The sequence below is a fragment of the Carassius gibelio genome, chromosome B23 (assembly GCF_023724105.1).
Source record: "Carassius gibelio isolate Cgi1373 ecotype wild population from Czech Republic chromosome B23, carGib1.2-hapl.c, whole genome shotgun sequence".
Classification (NCBI taxonomy): Eukaryota; Metazoa; Chordata; class Actinopteri; order Cypriniformes; family Cyprinidae; genus Carassius; species Carassius gibelio.
In genome coordinates this window covers 22,047,828-22,063,386 of record NC_068418.1, presented here as the reverse complement: position 1 = coordinate 22,063,386, position 15,559 = coordinate 22,047,828, and the positions used below count along the sequence as shown (strand labels likewise).

General features: G+C 34.5%; 1 protein-coding gene across 2 annotated transcripts in view; it reads left to right on the top strand.

Annotated features, from left to right (window-relative positions):
* Positions 1–10,943, top strand: part of LOC128011773 (arf-GAP with coiled-coil, ANK repeat and PH domain-containing protein 3) — a 68,011-nt gene extending 57,068 nt beyond the window's left edge. The window contains exons 15-26 of one of the 2 annotated variants that reach the window (XM_052594481.1): positions 374–582; positions 2,817–2,886; positions 3,004–3,098; positions 3,184–3,401; positions 3,578–3,679; positions 4,470–4,562; positions 4,652–4,872; positions 5,035–5,144; positions 5,825–5,935; positions 6,458–6,519; positions 10,050–10,152; positions 10,232–10,943. In XM_052594481.1, the coding sequence (XP_052450441.1) occupies positions 374–582; positions 2,817–2,886; positions 3,004–3,098; positions 3,184–3,401; positions 3,578–3,679; positions 4,470–4,562; positions 4,652–4,872; positions 5,035–5,144; positions 5,825–5,935; positions 6,458–6,519; positions 10,050–10,152; positions 10,232–10,238 (1,401 nt within the window). In that variant the 3' untranslated portion in view covers positions 10,239–10,943. Of the gene's footprint in view, positions 1–373; positions 583–2,816; positions 2,887–3,003; positions 3,099–3,183; positions 3,402–3,577; positions 3,682–4,462; positions 4,563–4,651; positions 4,873–5,034; positions 5,145–5,824; positions 5,936–6,457; positions 6,520–10,049; positions 10,153–10,231 lie in introns of both variants that reach the window. The other variant, XM_052594479.1, reaches the window with a different exon arrangement.
* Positions 10,944–15,559: the final 4,616 nt, after the last annotated feature.

Sequence of the window (15,559 nt, the reverse complement as noted above, 5' to 3'; positions counted from 1 at the left end):
TATAATATTATATTATATATGTTGTTATTATTATTATTATTATTATGAACACATTTATTATGATTATTATCGTTATTATTATTATTACTATTATTATGGTAATTAATATTACTCCATTTGGTGTATACTTAATATTTCATCCAATAATGAAAAGTATAGATAGCAGTCCGTTATATATAACAGTTCTATAGTATAAAAGTAACTGAAAAATTCTATAATGAAAATTCTATAATATAATGAAATGAAGATTATTTTTGTTAACCTTTTTTAATGATTACAAATGGATCAGTTATCATTTTTGCTTCTAATATTGAAAGTTTATATGTTCTATTTTGCCCAGAAATAAAGTGCTGTTTTGTGTGTCCGTCTGCAGCGTTTGGACCGGACCGCTTCTCCCTCCATCAGCAGTATAGACTCAGCCAATGAGCCCCGAGAGCGCAGCGGACGAGGCGAGAGCATTCTGCAGCGGATCCTGTGTCTGCCGGGAAACCAGCAGTGCTGTGACTGTGGGCAGGCCGACCCGCGCTGGGCCAGCATCAATCTGGGCGTCCTGCTCTGCATCGAGTGCTCTGGCATTCACAGGTAAGGCATGGAAGATCCCTGATGAGTTCAGTTTGTCCCGTGACCAGCCACAGTAAACACGCCATGTCACTCCTCCCTTGGCTCAGTCGGGTTTCCTAACTGGATTAGGTCAGATTTGATTCTCTCATTAGTCAGAGGCAAGCCAGCAACCAAAGGACTGTCCGGACAAGACAGAAGGTCAGCGACTGTGGTTACTTTCCTCCAGACACACAGTGATGAATACCAAGGGCATGAACATAATAATAATACCATTTTTATTATTATTCACAATTTATGAAACTACTTTGCAATGGATGGAACTGGCTAAATAATAATAGTAATAGGAATAATAATACAAATCTATACCAATTAATGCAAAATTGTTTTACAATGGAAATGGTAGACTTATTATTACTATTTAATGTTATTATTGTTGTTATTAAATGGTTAATAATAATTATTAGTAGTAGTATTAGAAAATCGTAAATAGTAAATGAAAATAGTAGAATAATAATATTCTAATAATAATATTTAAATATGGTGTTGTTGTTATAATGATAATAATAATAATAATATTATTATTATTAAATGGTTGAATAATAATAATATTAATAGCATTAATATTAATTGTTAGCAATTTATTCAAAATTGTTTTGTAATGAAAAAGTAGAATATAATAATAATAATAATAATATTTCACTATATGTTGTTATTATGGTTATAATTTTATTGTTTAATAATATTAGTAATAGTAATAATTTTTGTATTACTAATGTTTTACTTTATTTACTTTTATTATTATTACTATTATTCATCCATTCCCATTGCAAAACCTTTTTTCTTAAATTATCATGTTATAAATGCTTAATCATGTTATAAAGTTAATCTTTTCATAAAGAAAAGTAGAGGTAACAGTAGACTCTACTTAAAATTTGACAGTATTTGTGATTGCTTGCACCTAAAACAGTGGTAAACGTGACCATTTTCCACCCTTTCTTGACCTTTGCTTGATTGTAAAAGAGCAAGTAAAATCATGTATTACATAATATTACCCCTTTTAGGAGTTTATGAGATATAATAGCCTTTAGACCTACTGAATATCAGATTCTGTTTCGAAACATCCAGCCGCGTTTGGACTATCTTCTGGATATCTGAGCTCATAGTAGTGTTTTGCTCCAGACAGTGTGGCTCACTATCACACAGTCTTCACCCGTTTTAACTAGGTTGCCTGGAAACGTACAGATCTAGTGGGCAGAAAGCCCATTTACATCACAGTGTGGGCCTCGTGATGTCCGCTCGAGTGGGAAACATCTTGCTTGAATTGTTAGTTTGAAACACTTCAGCAGCTCAGATCAGAAACATTTCTCAAGTTTACAGTCAGAGATTGAGTGATGCTGCTGTTTTATGGCTGATAGGCTGAATACTGTTTGTTTGTGTATTTGTGTCCTCTAACAGATCCAGACATTTTTAAATGAAGGTTTTTTTTTTTTTTAATGGGCACAATAATATGGAGAAAATTATTAGACTTCAAGACAGAATAATAAGCATAATTTTCATAGTTATTATCATTATTAATGGAATTTTATTTATGCAAAATAATTTAATAAATAAGAATTATAAAAACAACATCCATCATTATCATTATTTACGCTGTATTTATGCAAACATGTAATGAATAATAACAACAATCATAAAAAGGAAATGGTTCCTAATTGTATGTAGGAGTTATTCATATTAATTTCTAATTGAGTTGTCTGATAAATCTGCCATTGTGCATTACAAATATTGTCAGTTTTCAGATAAATTGTTTCCCTTGTTTGTGTAAAAATAGGTAAATATTTGTAATAAAAATAACAATAACCATTGTTATTATCATCACTCTTATTTATGCAGTTTTATTTATGCAAATGAATCATTTAAATTAAGAATAATAATAACGACAACCATAATATCATCATCATTAATGACATTTGTAATAATAATAATTATTATACTAAAACTATTGTCGTTGATGAACTGTTTTTATAATATTTAAAAAAAATTGCATAAATAACGATGATGATGGTAATGATTGTTGTTGTTATGAAATTTGATAAAGTAGTCCTGCAGTGTTTTTTTGTTTTGTTTTTTAGGTTGTGTGCACAATAATTTTGCATTATGTCAGCAGCATTGCACATATAATTTGTAGGAAAGTACCATTGAAAGTAACATTAGACAAAACAAAATACCTTTTTTGTTTTTCCATCTATTCACAGGAGTTTGGGAGTCCATTGTTCAAAGGTCCGTTCTCTCACCCTGGACTCATGGGAACCAGAGTTACTAAAGGTCTGCTCAAATATCTTTTTGGATTGTATTCCTCCTAATCTCTCTCGGATGACCTTTCACTGTGACATGTGCAAACATGCTCTGACATTAACTGCGGTCTGTTCTGTTGCAATGCAGCTGATGTGTGAACTAGGAAACAGTATCATCAACCACATCTATGAGGGCAGCTGTGAAGAGCGGGGCCTGAAGAAACCGGGACCCAGCAGCTCCAGGTGAGTGATGAGAGACATTGACACGAGTGGCTCTGTTTCTGAGAATCTGAATGTTGAGTGTTTAACTGCTGCCTTGATTTGTAAGGCAAGAAAAGGAGGCCTGGATCAAAGCGAAGTATGTTGAGAAGAAGTTCCTGAAGAAGATGATGACGGGTGAAGTTATGGTCCACGGCGGGAGAAAATCTGAGCGGCGATGGAATCCCAGGAAATGCAGGAGACATAACAGCGCCACCACCGTCCCCAAAACACACCGCAAATACAGACAGGAGCCAGGCAGTGCATCTCCTGCAACCCTTTCCTCAGGTATCAATACATTTTTTTTTTCTAATTAACTGTGCAAGAAGGTAGCATGGTTGTACCATGTTTTTGGGGCTTTACCATGCTGATAATACAATGGTATTGTGTGAATTGCTATAATAGATGGTTTTACAGTTTAAAAAAAATTACATTTTCCTCTCCCCCCCCCCACCAAATTTAAGCAAGGGCTGCTCTGGAGAGGAAGTTCAGACGGGAATCCCTCTTTTGCCCGGATGAGTTGGACACCCTATTTTCATATTTTGACACTGGTTCAGGGCCTCGCAGTAAGTATTATATTCTGAAAAAAAAAAAAATCCTTTGGTTACATACTTGGTTTAATTTTTGTTGTTGTTTGTTTGTTTGCCTTGTGTTTCGCTTTACTTAGTTTTTTCTTTACTCTTGTGGTTTTGCTTTGATTTATTTTTGTTTACTCTTGTGATTTTGCTTTGTTAATTACTTTTGTTTTAATTTTCTTTGTTATTGTATACTGTACAATAAAAAAAAAAAAGTAAAAAAAAATTTTTTTGCTTTGTTTTGTTTTGCTTACGTTTGTTGATTTGTGTTTTGCTTTGCATTGTTTTTGTTTACTTTCGTTGTGTGGTTTGGGGTGTTGTTTTTTGCCTTGCATTTGCTTTGTTTTTGTTATGCATTTTTTTTCTTGCTTTTTCTATTTGTTCACTTTTGAGAGATTGTTTTATTTTAATTTGCTTTGTTTTTACATTTATATCTTAGTTTTTGTTTACTTTGGTAGGTTTGTTGACTTGTTAAGTGTTATTTTTTTATGATTTGTTTTTTTTATCTACTTCTGTTGTTTTTTAGTTTTTGTTGCTTGATTTCTTGTTAGTTGTTTTGCGTTTTGCTTTGTTTTTTGTTGTTTTGATTTTAGCTTTATTTTGTGGTTTTCTTTTTCATTTCTTCTTTATGTTGCTTTGTTTGGTTGTTTTTGCAATTTCATATAGTTGTGCAGCTGTGACACTGACACATAGTTTCATCATGTTTGCTTCAGTGCACATTGGCTGTTATTGACGCTCTAGAGTGTAATGTGCCTGTGGTGGGCTTGTGTTGGTCCTGCAGGTCTAAGCAGTGACAGTGGATTAGGTGGCAGCACTGACGGCAGCACTGACGTCTTGGTCTTTGAGTCTGTGGTGGACAGTGTCACAGAGGAGGGTGAGTAAACTACTGTGACTTGATGGTGTTAACCAAGTGTTTGTTGAAGCAGATGGATCATGTGTTCCATGTGTTTTTGTAATGCTCAGAGTGTGAGGTTTCTGAAGACTCCAGTAATGAGGCTGAACTGGAGCCGGAGGCGTCAGATCCAGAGGATCTGAGAGAACTGGATCCCGGAGCGTTACTCTATAAGGCCTGTCAGGCACGAAATCTGCCTGTCATGGCTGAAGCTTTTGCACATGGAGCGGAAGTCAACTCAGTGAATGAAGAGGACGAGGGGAAAAGCCCCCTTGTTCAGGCTGTGATTGGAGTGAGTCATTACAAAATATTCAGATGCATTGCACATGCACATATTAACAGTAACTTAGATAAGAAGTGACAGTAAACTTCCAGCTCATTTTAATGACATTTAAAATAATCATATGCCATTTTGTGATAGTAGAGCCCTAATCCTCTGGTTTTCAACATTCAGGGTTCCTTGATAGCCTGCGAGTTTCTGCTCCAAAATGGTGCAGATGTCAACCAAAGAGATCACAAGGGAAGAGGCCCGCTGCATCACGCCACATATTTAGGTCATACCGGGTAAGTGCATGCTCAAGTTACTCTGAGTAACATTAATAAAACAGATTTTCAGATGTCTTGAAAAGTTTTGGTGCATTGTATTGTCAAAAAGATTTTATATAAATGGACATGAATGTTGAACGGACATGAATGTCACCACAAAGTCATAATTACGAGCAGGAAACTGGATTTTTAGTAAGCCCTACATTTTTTGAGTTGTGGGTGTGCCAACGAGAAACACTTATTTAAAGATATATAGAGATTTAAACAAATATAGTCACAAATAGTACTTCATCTTGCTATAACCAATGTTATGTGAATGCACCCGATGATGTAAATACAACCTCCCAACCAATAAAATACAAACTTCCCAGGGGGACTTGTCATACTTTTATTATGTATTGTAATAGTGAATATTTTTATATTTATGTACTGTGGTATTTACAAGGTACTCATAGACATTAGAAAGAATTCCACAGTTTTACAATGGTATAAGTCAAATGAACTTGTTATGACAATGATGCATAGCCAATAATACAAAAACGGTAATATTATGATAAGATGTCCAAAAAACATGGTAACACAATGATACTTACTGCATTTATTTGCAAGTTCTCAGATGCTGTAGCATTTTTAGCAGCTTCGCATCAAATTAAATTGAGGCTTTTCTACAACTCTCTTTTCTTTATCTTTTCTTCTAGTCAAGTGTGTTTGTTCCTGAAACGAGGAGCGACCCAGAACGATGGTGATGAGGATGGCCAGGACCCACTGAGCATAGCGGTTCAAGCGGCTAACGCTGACATAGTTACTCTGTAAGTTTAACATATTCCTATGCATGTGTGTTTGCCTTATAAGTTTTACCCAGAAAATACACTATCGTTCAAAGGTTTCAAAGAAATTTGTCCTTTTGTTCAGCACAAATGCATTATATTTATCAAACGTTTTTATTTGGTTAGACTGTCAAATAAATGCTGTTACTTTGAACTTTATAATCATCAAGTAATCCTTCAAAAATACATAACATTTACACCAAATATATTAAGCAGCACAACAGCACTTCAGCATATTAGACACTAAAGCCTGGAGTAATGATGCTAAAAAAAAATTCAGCGCTGCATCACTGGAATAAATTACATTTTAAAGCATATTCAAATATAAAGTAGTTATTTTAAATTGTAATAATATTTCACAATGTTACTGTTTTTACTGTATTTTTGATCAAATAAATGCAGCCTTGATGAGCAAAAGAGACTTGAAAACTGACCCCATACTTTTGAATGCTAGTGTATATATAAGAAATTGTACATTTGTAATTGTCTTTTCTCTCTCTACAGGTTACGTCTAGCACGTATGAACGAGGAGATGCGCGAGGCGGAGGGTCCGTTCAGTCAACCAGGTCAATATTCAAGCAGCAGTCCCACAGAGCAGCAGTATAAGAAATGCATCCAAGAGTTTATCTGTCTCAACATAGCCGAGTGCTAGAGAGCCCGGTGCAGCACTTTTCCCCCATCATTCCCACCAAGAACTACCAAGTATTTATGCATTTATCTGTAAAGATGGGCCAGTCTTGCTGGGGATTCCAGCTAAACCAGCTTTAGGTGCTTTTAAATGGTTGCTATCTGGTCAGAGTTGAGCCAAGGTGGTTGATTAGGTGAACTTCCAGTCAAGTTTAACCTAACTTTTCTCAAACTGGTTAGGGCTGGTTAACCATGTCCCAGATCTGGTTACCTAGCTTGACATTTCACATGCTGCAGATTAGTCACAGGATTGTCTGGCCACCATATTTGGGCCTAGCGAACAGTGGTGCTACACATTTCAAGACAGTTTTTATATAATGAAGGTTACCTGTGATTGAGGTCATTGTGGTGGCATTGTCCAAATACAGATTACACTGCACTCGCTGATCTTACAGAGCCCTTACTAGTGCATCTAAACCCTTTGATGAACTAACCCTCAGCGTTAGGCCTGGCTGCACTTTCACTCTTCACTTTCACTCTATGTATGTTATGCATCTATTCTAACAGTGTTCTTAGTGGCATTTTTGTACACAAGGGGCGCTTAAACAAGTGTTTTCTGCTTGCAAGCGCATGAGGGAGAGTGGGTTCAAAACTGTGATTTATTATATGTCATAAATGTCTAAAATGTCTAATCTACTAACTGAAATTGTGATTTTTTTGTCAACTAAAATGCTACTGTTATGCACTTTTTCTTAACTCCACTGTCGTTTCTGTTCGCTTTTTTTGAAAGATGTTGTAGAAAAGGCCTGGATTTTTCTGCTTTTCTTGAGTACCGCCCAGAGCAATAGTGCAATGATACATGATTTTTTTTTTTTGTACTGTTGTAACAGATTGTATTTTTGTATACTTGTAAATTTTACCATTCGCAACCAAACTCCAGTTTAGACACCAAAAAAGAAAAGTCCAGTTTGATTGCTGGGTGTTAAAATCAACAATTAGTGTTCAAAAGTTTGGGGTCAGTATGATTATGTAATGTAAAGTCGCACATGTTCATCAAGGCTGAAATTATTTGATCAAAAATACAGTAGTAATGTGAAATATTATTACAGTTTAATATAACTGTTTTAATATATTTTAACAATTATTTATTTCTGTGATGCAAAGCTCAATTTTCTTCATCATTACTCCAGTCTTCAGTCTCACATGTTCCTTCAGAAATCATTCTAATATAAAGATTTTGTGATTTCTTATTATTATCAACGTTTAAAATAGTTAATTTTTTTTTTTTTTTGGAAACATTGATGCATTTTCCCCCCCAAAAATTTTGATAAATAAAAAAGTTCAAAAGAATAATAACTATTTTTAAATTGAAATATTTTATGGAGGCCATCTCCAATTTAATGCATCTTCGCTGAATAAAAGTATTAATTTCTTTAAAAAACAAATCATACTGACCCAAAACCTAAACTGTAGTGTATGTTAAAAATATAATGCGATAGTTTTATTTTAATTGTTAATTTGTGTTATCTTCCGTGCATTGATTGCTGTTGCTCTGGTCTGTTTGGTTTCCTGCTGCTTTATGAATTAGTGCGTGTAAATTAATCCTCATAATACAGTCACTTAAGGTTACAGGATGAACTCCCATGATATACATATTAATTATCGGATGACATCGTAAGCAAGTTAACACGTGATGTCATATACAGTACACTGGGAGTCATAAATTTCATCTATTAATGTGTTGTCTGTTGTTTGTGAACAGGTTAGAGTACTGTAAAGTTTTCCCTGACATGTTTGGGGTGAAAGGTCATTGTGTCTCACTGGCCAATGAAATCGTAGCACTTTCTGTTTAACGTGAACATTCTGTTTTGTGAATATCAAATCAGTATGACTCCTGAAAAGACAAACAAATACAATTTTGTGAACGATGCAGCCAAAGGGGCACCGATTTAAAAATAAATAAATACTTGTATAACCAGAAATGTTCTAGATGGTGGCTGTAGCACATAACCTCTTTTATTACTTGCGTTCATATTTCTGCTTTTCTTTTCATGTTGGAGTCATTTGTAAAATATGTCTTAATATTGCCTAACTGAACATTCTTCTGCAACTCCTGTTTTTCTTTTTACTCTTGGTTTCAGCCCTTTTATCTCCTCTCTCCTCCTAAACAGAAAAGAATCATGACAATAAATGAAACGTGACTGAAGTACTAACTGCTTGTGCTTGCCTTCACTCCTCCTGGCTCTTTCTCCTCCGTAGTGCTTTGCTGTGTTAGTGTGCAGTATAATATAACCATCTGCATTAACTCCACTTACTGATTTTGCTGCTGTAAGTAAATTCCGTTTTTCTTTTGAGATCTAATATGAAGATTTTTTTAACCATTGAGTGTTTGGGATCGTTTAGGTTCAAATGTTCCTTTGACTGAATCAAACCCCAAAACATGAGGGTTAAAATTACATATTAAGTATATGATACAAACATACCTTTCTGTTCAGAAGTTTGAGGGTTGGAAAAAAATCTTTTAATGTTTTTTTTAAGTCTCTTATGCTCATGCAAGGCTGCATGTAATATTGTTAAATATTATTACAATTTAAAATAGCTGTTTCATATTTGAATATATAAATGTAATTTATTAATGATGTAAATCATCATTACTCCAGTCTTCAGTGTCACGTGATCCTTCAGAAATCATTCTAATATGCTGATTTACATGTCTTACATGTCTCAGTACTCTTACTGTCCCCCAATAGTGTTAATAATAGTGTATTATTATCAAATATAAAGTGCATTTTTTATATTTATTTGAAAAGATGTCAGTTCAATTGCATTAAATCTAGCTTTTAAAGAAATATACTATAAGAAAATAGTTTAACTCGGTAGTGTAACACAAAATGCTAATTGTTTACGGTTTTCCTATAGACTTTAATTGTAAATTGATCAAATTCAATAGAACTTCTGTTTAAAGAGGAATGTGACAGCACTCAGACTTTTCATTCAATGGTTGTTGTGCAGACATTAGTCAGTACGCATGAGTACCCATCCTGGGAATACAGGGACAGTCTCCTCATTGTAAATCAAGCATGAGAAATTCACACAGTTTAGGAAAGTGTTCAACCCCACTCTTTGTCCCCTCCAAAGTTTCAGCTGTTACCATGGTTACCCAGACAGTACAAAGACCCTAAATGGCACAAGAAGGCTCATTTTCATTGGGCTGCTTTATATTGCCATTTCTGTCTCTTAAATTCCAACTCTTAATGTCTAAAGTGGATTAAAACTCACTGAAAACACTGTTATTGTAATCAACTGGACCTACTTACTTCGGCATTCAGAGACCTGCTTTTGCATTAATATAGCTTCTAACATAAGAGAACTATTTACCATCTTTTTATATCGATTCTATACGAAAGCATCCATTCACATTGCAGCTGCATTTCAGGAGTTACGGTAACTGTGTTTGATCCCGTTTTAGGTGACACCACGTACCTGGACATTTTCCGCGAGTTTTCCCATATGGCATCCCACAATCCTGAGAAGCTGAAACGGAGGAGTGTTCACTTCCGTCACTCCTTCAGGTAGTTAGATGACATCCATTAGGCATCTGTAAAATAAATGTAATATAAATTATAATATGTTCTTCTTTTTTTAATCCAGAGTGTGACAGCTCAGACTTCGGACACCAATCAAGCTGGAGCAGAAGACACTTTGACTAGTTTATATCATAAGTGTGATGATGAAGATGAGTGTTATAGACTTTAAACAATAGTTATGGTCGTGTTGAATGTTTGCAATGAATTTAATGCTATTTTTGTATCTTTATGGGGTCAGCTGGACTAATCCCCAGTGTTTTTTGTCATATTTCTTCATTTGTATTCTCCCTCTTTTAGTCCTAGACAGTAAAAGGCACTTAATGGGGCACTATGTCAAAACATCTGCAATTTATGGTTCCATGTCTGTTAAACATATAATCAAAAAATCATGCATGAATACTTTTTTTATTTTTCATTTCATCTCAGTACTATTACAAGCATCACTATTATCTTCTATTATGTATCATATCCAGCGCTGATCATTTTTTCTGTTTTTAAAGCAGTTGAAATCATAAGGAAGCTGTGTTTGGAGAATCTGCAGTGGTTTTGTCTGTTGCTGTAGTGATGAATGTATTGTTTGTATCGACTATGCTGGTGTAGTCTATATATTTTATCTGTGCAGCCACTATAAATCATTTGCCAATTCAAATGCAGATATTGTATATTGTCTTTTTAGATGAAAATTGATAATATATCATAAAATGGTGGTATTTTGTTAAAAATGCAAAAACATTGAGTGGACCTTTTGTTTTAGGAAATAAATATATCTCAAAAAATCTGCTGGTTTTCTTGGGTTCATAATTAAAATGACAATTTTGTCTGCGTGATAACCTTGGTTATTTACACTTGAAGGATCAGGTATTTCGTGAATTAAAGCTACAGTTAATAGTGAATTAAAAAATTACAGTTCGACAAAGTAAAACCGGTTCCCGACCGAATGACTCTTGTGCAGGGACGGATCTAGAAAAATATTGATGGGTTGGCGAGAAGGGAGCAGGAATTTTTGAGGGGTGGCAACATATGGCAGACGTATACAGTATATTGAATTTAGTCACAGTTAGCACAGTTTGATGATAAATATATGTGCACACTACAAAAGGACACAGGCTATCATTTACAAACTTAATCTCATGCAATCAATGTCTTGCATTTGAAACCGTTATAACAAACATATAAGGAATAAGTGACCATACCCCATAAGCACCACCACACACACTAATGCATACAGTATGCATCGACATGTCATTAAGAGCATTATAAAAGGTTCAGTGTTATCAATATGTCAATTTATTATAAGAAACACAAGATTTTAACAGCCAATGACATTTCCAGCTGGGGAGACTCAACTGATTTTCTACTGTTTAGTGTTAATCACCATCTAACTCAACCAGTCAAGAGCTACATTTAGCCTTAGATGTTATATGAATATGATCCCTGAAGCATAGGTTTTATTAGCTGACAATAATAATAAATAAATAAACATTATAGGCACAAATACAAATGTACTTTTAGAAATTGTTTTTGAAAAACATGGTGTTATTGTTTTGGCAAGCTTAAATGAAAACTTCTATGAAAACTTGTGTGATATTCCTTTAAAATAATGTTTTAGTATATCTTTTAAGTATATTTTACTAAGCAATTTCTTACATAATTTCTTTGAGTTAGACCAAACTTTTATTTTGGTGGGTTGTAACAAGAGTTTCTGTGTTTTTTTAATTAACTATTATTATTAGCTAATAGGCCTACTTGAAGTATTGCATACTCTACTGTGCAATAGTACTATATTTATTTTTGAATTTCTTCAAAGTTATACAAGAATTTTATTTTGACAGGTTGTCGAAAAGACATTGCCTTTCCGTCAGTATACGATATGAATGAATGATGATAGTTTTATCAAATGAAATGGTGAAATCCTCTCATAGCACGCTGATGTGCACATGTGTAGCCTACATCATGTGTTAATATAGTGAAGAGCTGAAAATACCACGCATGCTTCAGTGTGTGTGTGTGTGTGTGTAGTAGAGCACACATTCCCAGAGACGTGTATAACAACACCTTCAAGGCCGCTGCTGGCCAGATGGGTGCCCATAAGCAGGATTGATGTTGTGCCCCACTTCCTCAAATATGATGATGAAAAAAAAAACACCTACTATAGGGGTGAAAAAAGAACTTTAATCAAATAAAAAACTAAATGAATAAATTGTATTTCAATTGTATTTGTATTACAAATCACAATTGTAGCTCTTGACATTTACCTGTGGCTATAACTTTATTATGACTCTAATTTATTTTATAGTCTCAAGCATTCAGAAATCATGCAAAAGGAAACTAAGCAGTTTTATTATGATAAAACCATGGTTTATTTTTGTAAGGGTTGTGATATGCACGTTTTTTGTTGAAGAAATTAAAAAGCCTGTGTCATCTATAGCAAAAAGGTGGCCAAAAATGAAAGATTAAATGAACATTTGAATGAAATGTTTGGTCAGTAGCCTAAACAAGGATTTGATTGTCCTGTAAGAGTAACAGCAGCAATCACATGGCATTTGTAATAGCATGTACATAAATTGTTTATTTTGTATTTGCCTACATTATGTATTGTAACAGTGTTATTATTAACCAATCATTATTGCCTCATTATTTTCTTATATAATGCATTTTAAGTCATATTAAAGTCTATTGATGGCTTAGGTCTGTTTTTATAGCGACAACAACAACAAAAATAAATATTACAGTATATTAATACTTTGTAAATTATTATTTGAAGTAACAAAACCATGGTTAATTTGCAGTTACCATGGCTACAAGAACAATGATTTGTGGTGTTATTGTTAAAACCATGGGTAATTTTCGTAAGGGAACCTGAAAAAAAACAAAACACTTTCACAGGAATGTGCCTGAAAGTGATAAACGGGCCTCATTTTTACCCAAATGATTTATACTTTATTTTAATATATATTAAAAATTTATAGGGTGCAAGTCTTTCTTCTCAAATGCTATTGAGCTTCAAATTTGCGTTTGAGCCCATGTGAAAGAGTAGCATCATTTACATATGATTTACAGATTATTTTAATAAATATCAAACATTTAATTCAATTGTGCATTATAGCTGACACTTAAGTTACATGAACAATTACAGTTGTTTTTATGACTATAAGTCATTCTCCTCAAATGCTACTGACGTTAGAAAAGTGTATAACAATATCGCATGTAATTTTAGAGACGGTCCCTAAATTTGATACTCGTCCAACATCAAGCCAACTTTATGTCTGTTTTTTTTTTTTTTACTTTTAGTTTTCTTTTCTCTTCACTGGATTGGATTCACCCATCAATTATGAACATTCAGCCGCAAACATGAGGTGCGAGCGGTTGCAAGCGCGGATGGGAGAATGGAGGAAGTTTTTTTTTTTTTTGGAACAACTGGGATGGTGCCCCCTCTGGGAGTTGGTCCCCTAGGCAGACTGAGTCAGTTCGGGAGTTCGGAGCGGGATCGCGAATCATTTGAGTCAGTTCGGGAGTTCAAAGCGGGTTCGCGAATCATTTGAGTCAGTTTGGGGATGGCGAATCATTTGAATCAATTCGGGAGATCGTAGCGGGATCGCGAATCATTTAAGTCAGTTATGGGGATCGCGAATCATTTGAGTCAGTTCGGGAGTTCGGAGTGGGATCGCGAATCATTTGAGTCAGTTCGGGAGTTCAAAGCTGGTTCGCGAATCATTTGAGTCAGTTTGGGGATGGCGAATCATTTGAATCAATTCGGGAGATCGTAGCGGGATCGCGAATCATTTAAGTCAGTTATGGGGATCGCGAATCATTTGAGTCAGTTTGGGAGTTCGGAGCGGGTTTGCAAGTTAATAGAATTAGTTTGGGAGTTCGGAGCGGGTTCGCGAATCATTTGGGTCAGTTTGGGGATCGCAAATCATTTGAATCAGTTCGGGAGTTCGGAGCGGGATCGTGAATCATTTGAATCAATTCGGGAGTTCAGGGTTCGCGAATCATTTGAGTAAGTTCGGGAGTTCGAGCGGGATCGCGAATCAGTTCGGGAGTTCGTAGCGGGTTCGCGAATCATTTGAGTCAGTTCGGGAGTTCAAAGCGGGTTCGCGAACGTAAATTTTCAAATTGGCCATAACCTTTAATTCGTTGCTGCCAACTGGGGTGACAGCAGGGGTGGCAAGGCCCCGGTAGATCCGCCCCTGCTCTTGTGAGTTTGTTCTTAAAATGAATCAAAGACATGGTTGTCCAAACCAAATGCCCTTTAAAGCATAGTGTATTTTGTAGTCTTTGTCCGAACTCTGAAACTATTACTTTTATGAGCCAGTTCTTTACAGTGAATCATAAACACAGTCTGATTCCTGAACAAAGTGACTCGTTAACATACAGGTCGAGCAGTGTATTCTGATTCCTGAATAAAAGGCTCTGTCGGTTCATTAGACCAAAATCACCAGTGTTGGGGAAATATACTTTTAAAAGTAATGCATTACAATATTGTGTTACTCTCTAAAAAAGTTACATTACTTTTGTGTTACTTTTTAAATATGAGCAGGGCTTGATTGTTTTTAATATAAGAAGTTCTGTTTATAGAAAATGTAAAAGGCCTTCCACAGCAAAAAGTGTGATGAATAAACCTCAGGTGGAAGGAAAAGTAAATTCAGGTCTGTATGTATGAAGAAGAAGATTCAACACTCTTTGGCAATAAATACAATGAAACACATTTGTTGGTTGATCTAAAGTCATTTTTGCTTATTATTATGGTTGAACTGGATCATCAAAGGTCAGCAACAAAGACTTTAGTTAATAAAATGGGAATAGATACATCTGTGTTATTTATCATGTTTAATTATTGCAGATTTGCATCATATGCAGAGTTTGCAATTCACTGTTTTAATTAATTTTGATAAATACCAGATGGTTTTTTTTTTTTTTTTTTTTTTGTGAGTGGGATGAATTAATGTACGTACATACAGCGTACAAGAGTTACTTTTTTTAAAAAATTATTTTATTTTATTTTTCTTTTAAATTAAAAAGTAATGCGTTAGTTTACTAGTTACTTGAAAAAAGTAATCTGATTACGTAACTCGCATTACTTGTAATGCGTTACTCTGGTTACCCCCAAAACTTAAAATCACTGTAGTTACTGACTGCTACACAGTATAACTAGTGTTTTAAATAAATTAATTAATACATGTACTATTCTCATGTGTTATATGTTGATGAATGTATTATTCGGCGACATACTGCATACAATGATGTACTGTACAAATGGTTTATGTATTTATTTCAAACATTTATTTAAAAAATCCCATTGTAACTCGTCTAGTTTCGTCAGCCTATTGTCAGACATTTCTTTTGAAAGGCAGCCGAACGCTTTTCAGAACTTTTATTTTCCTTTTTACCT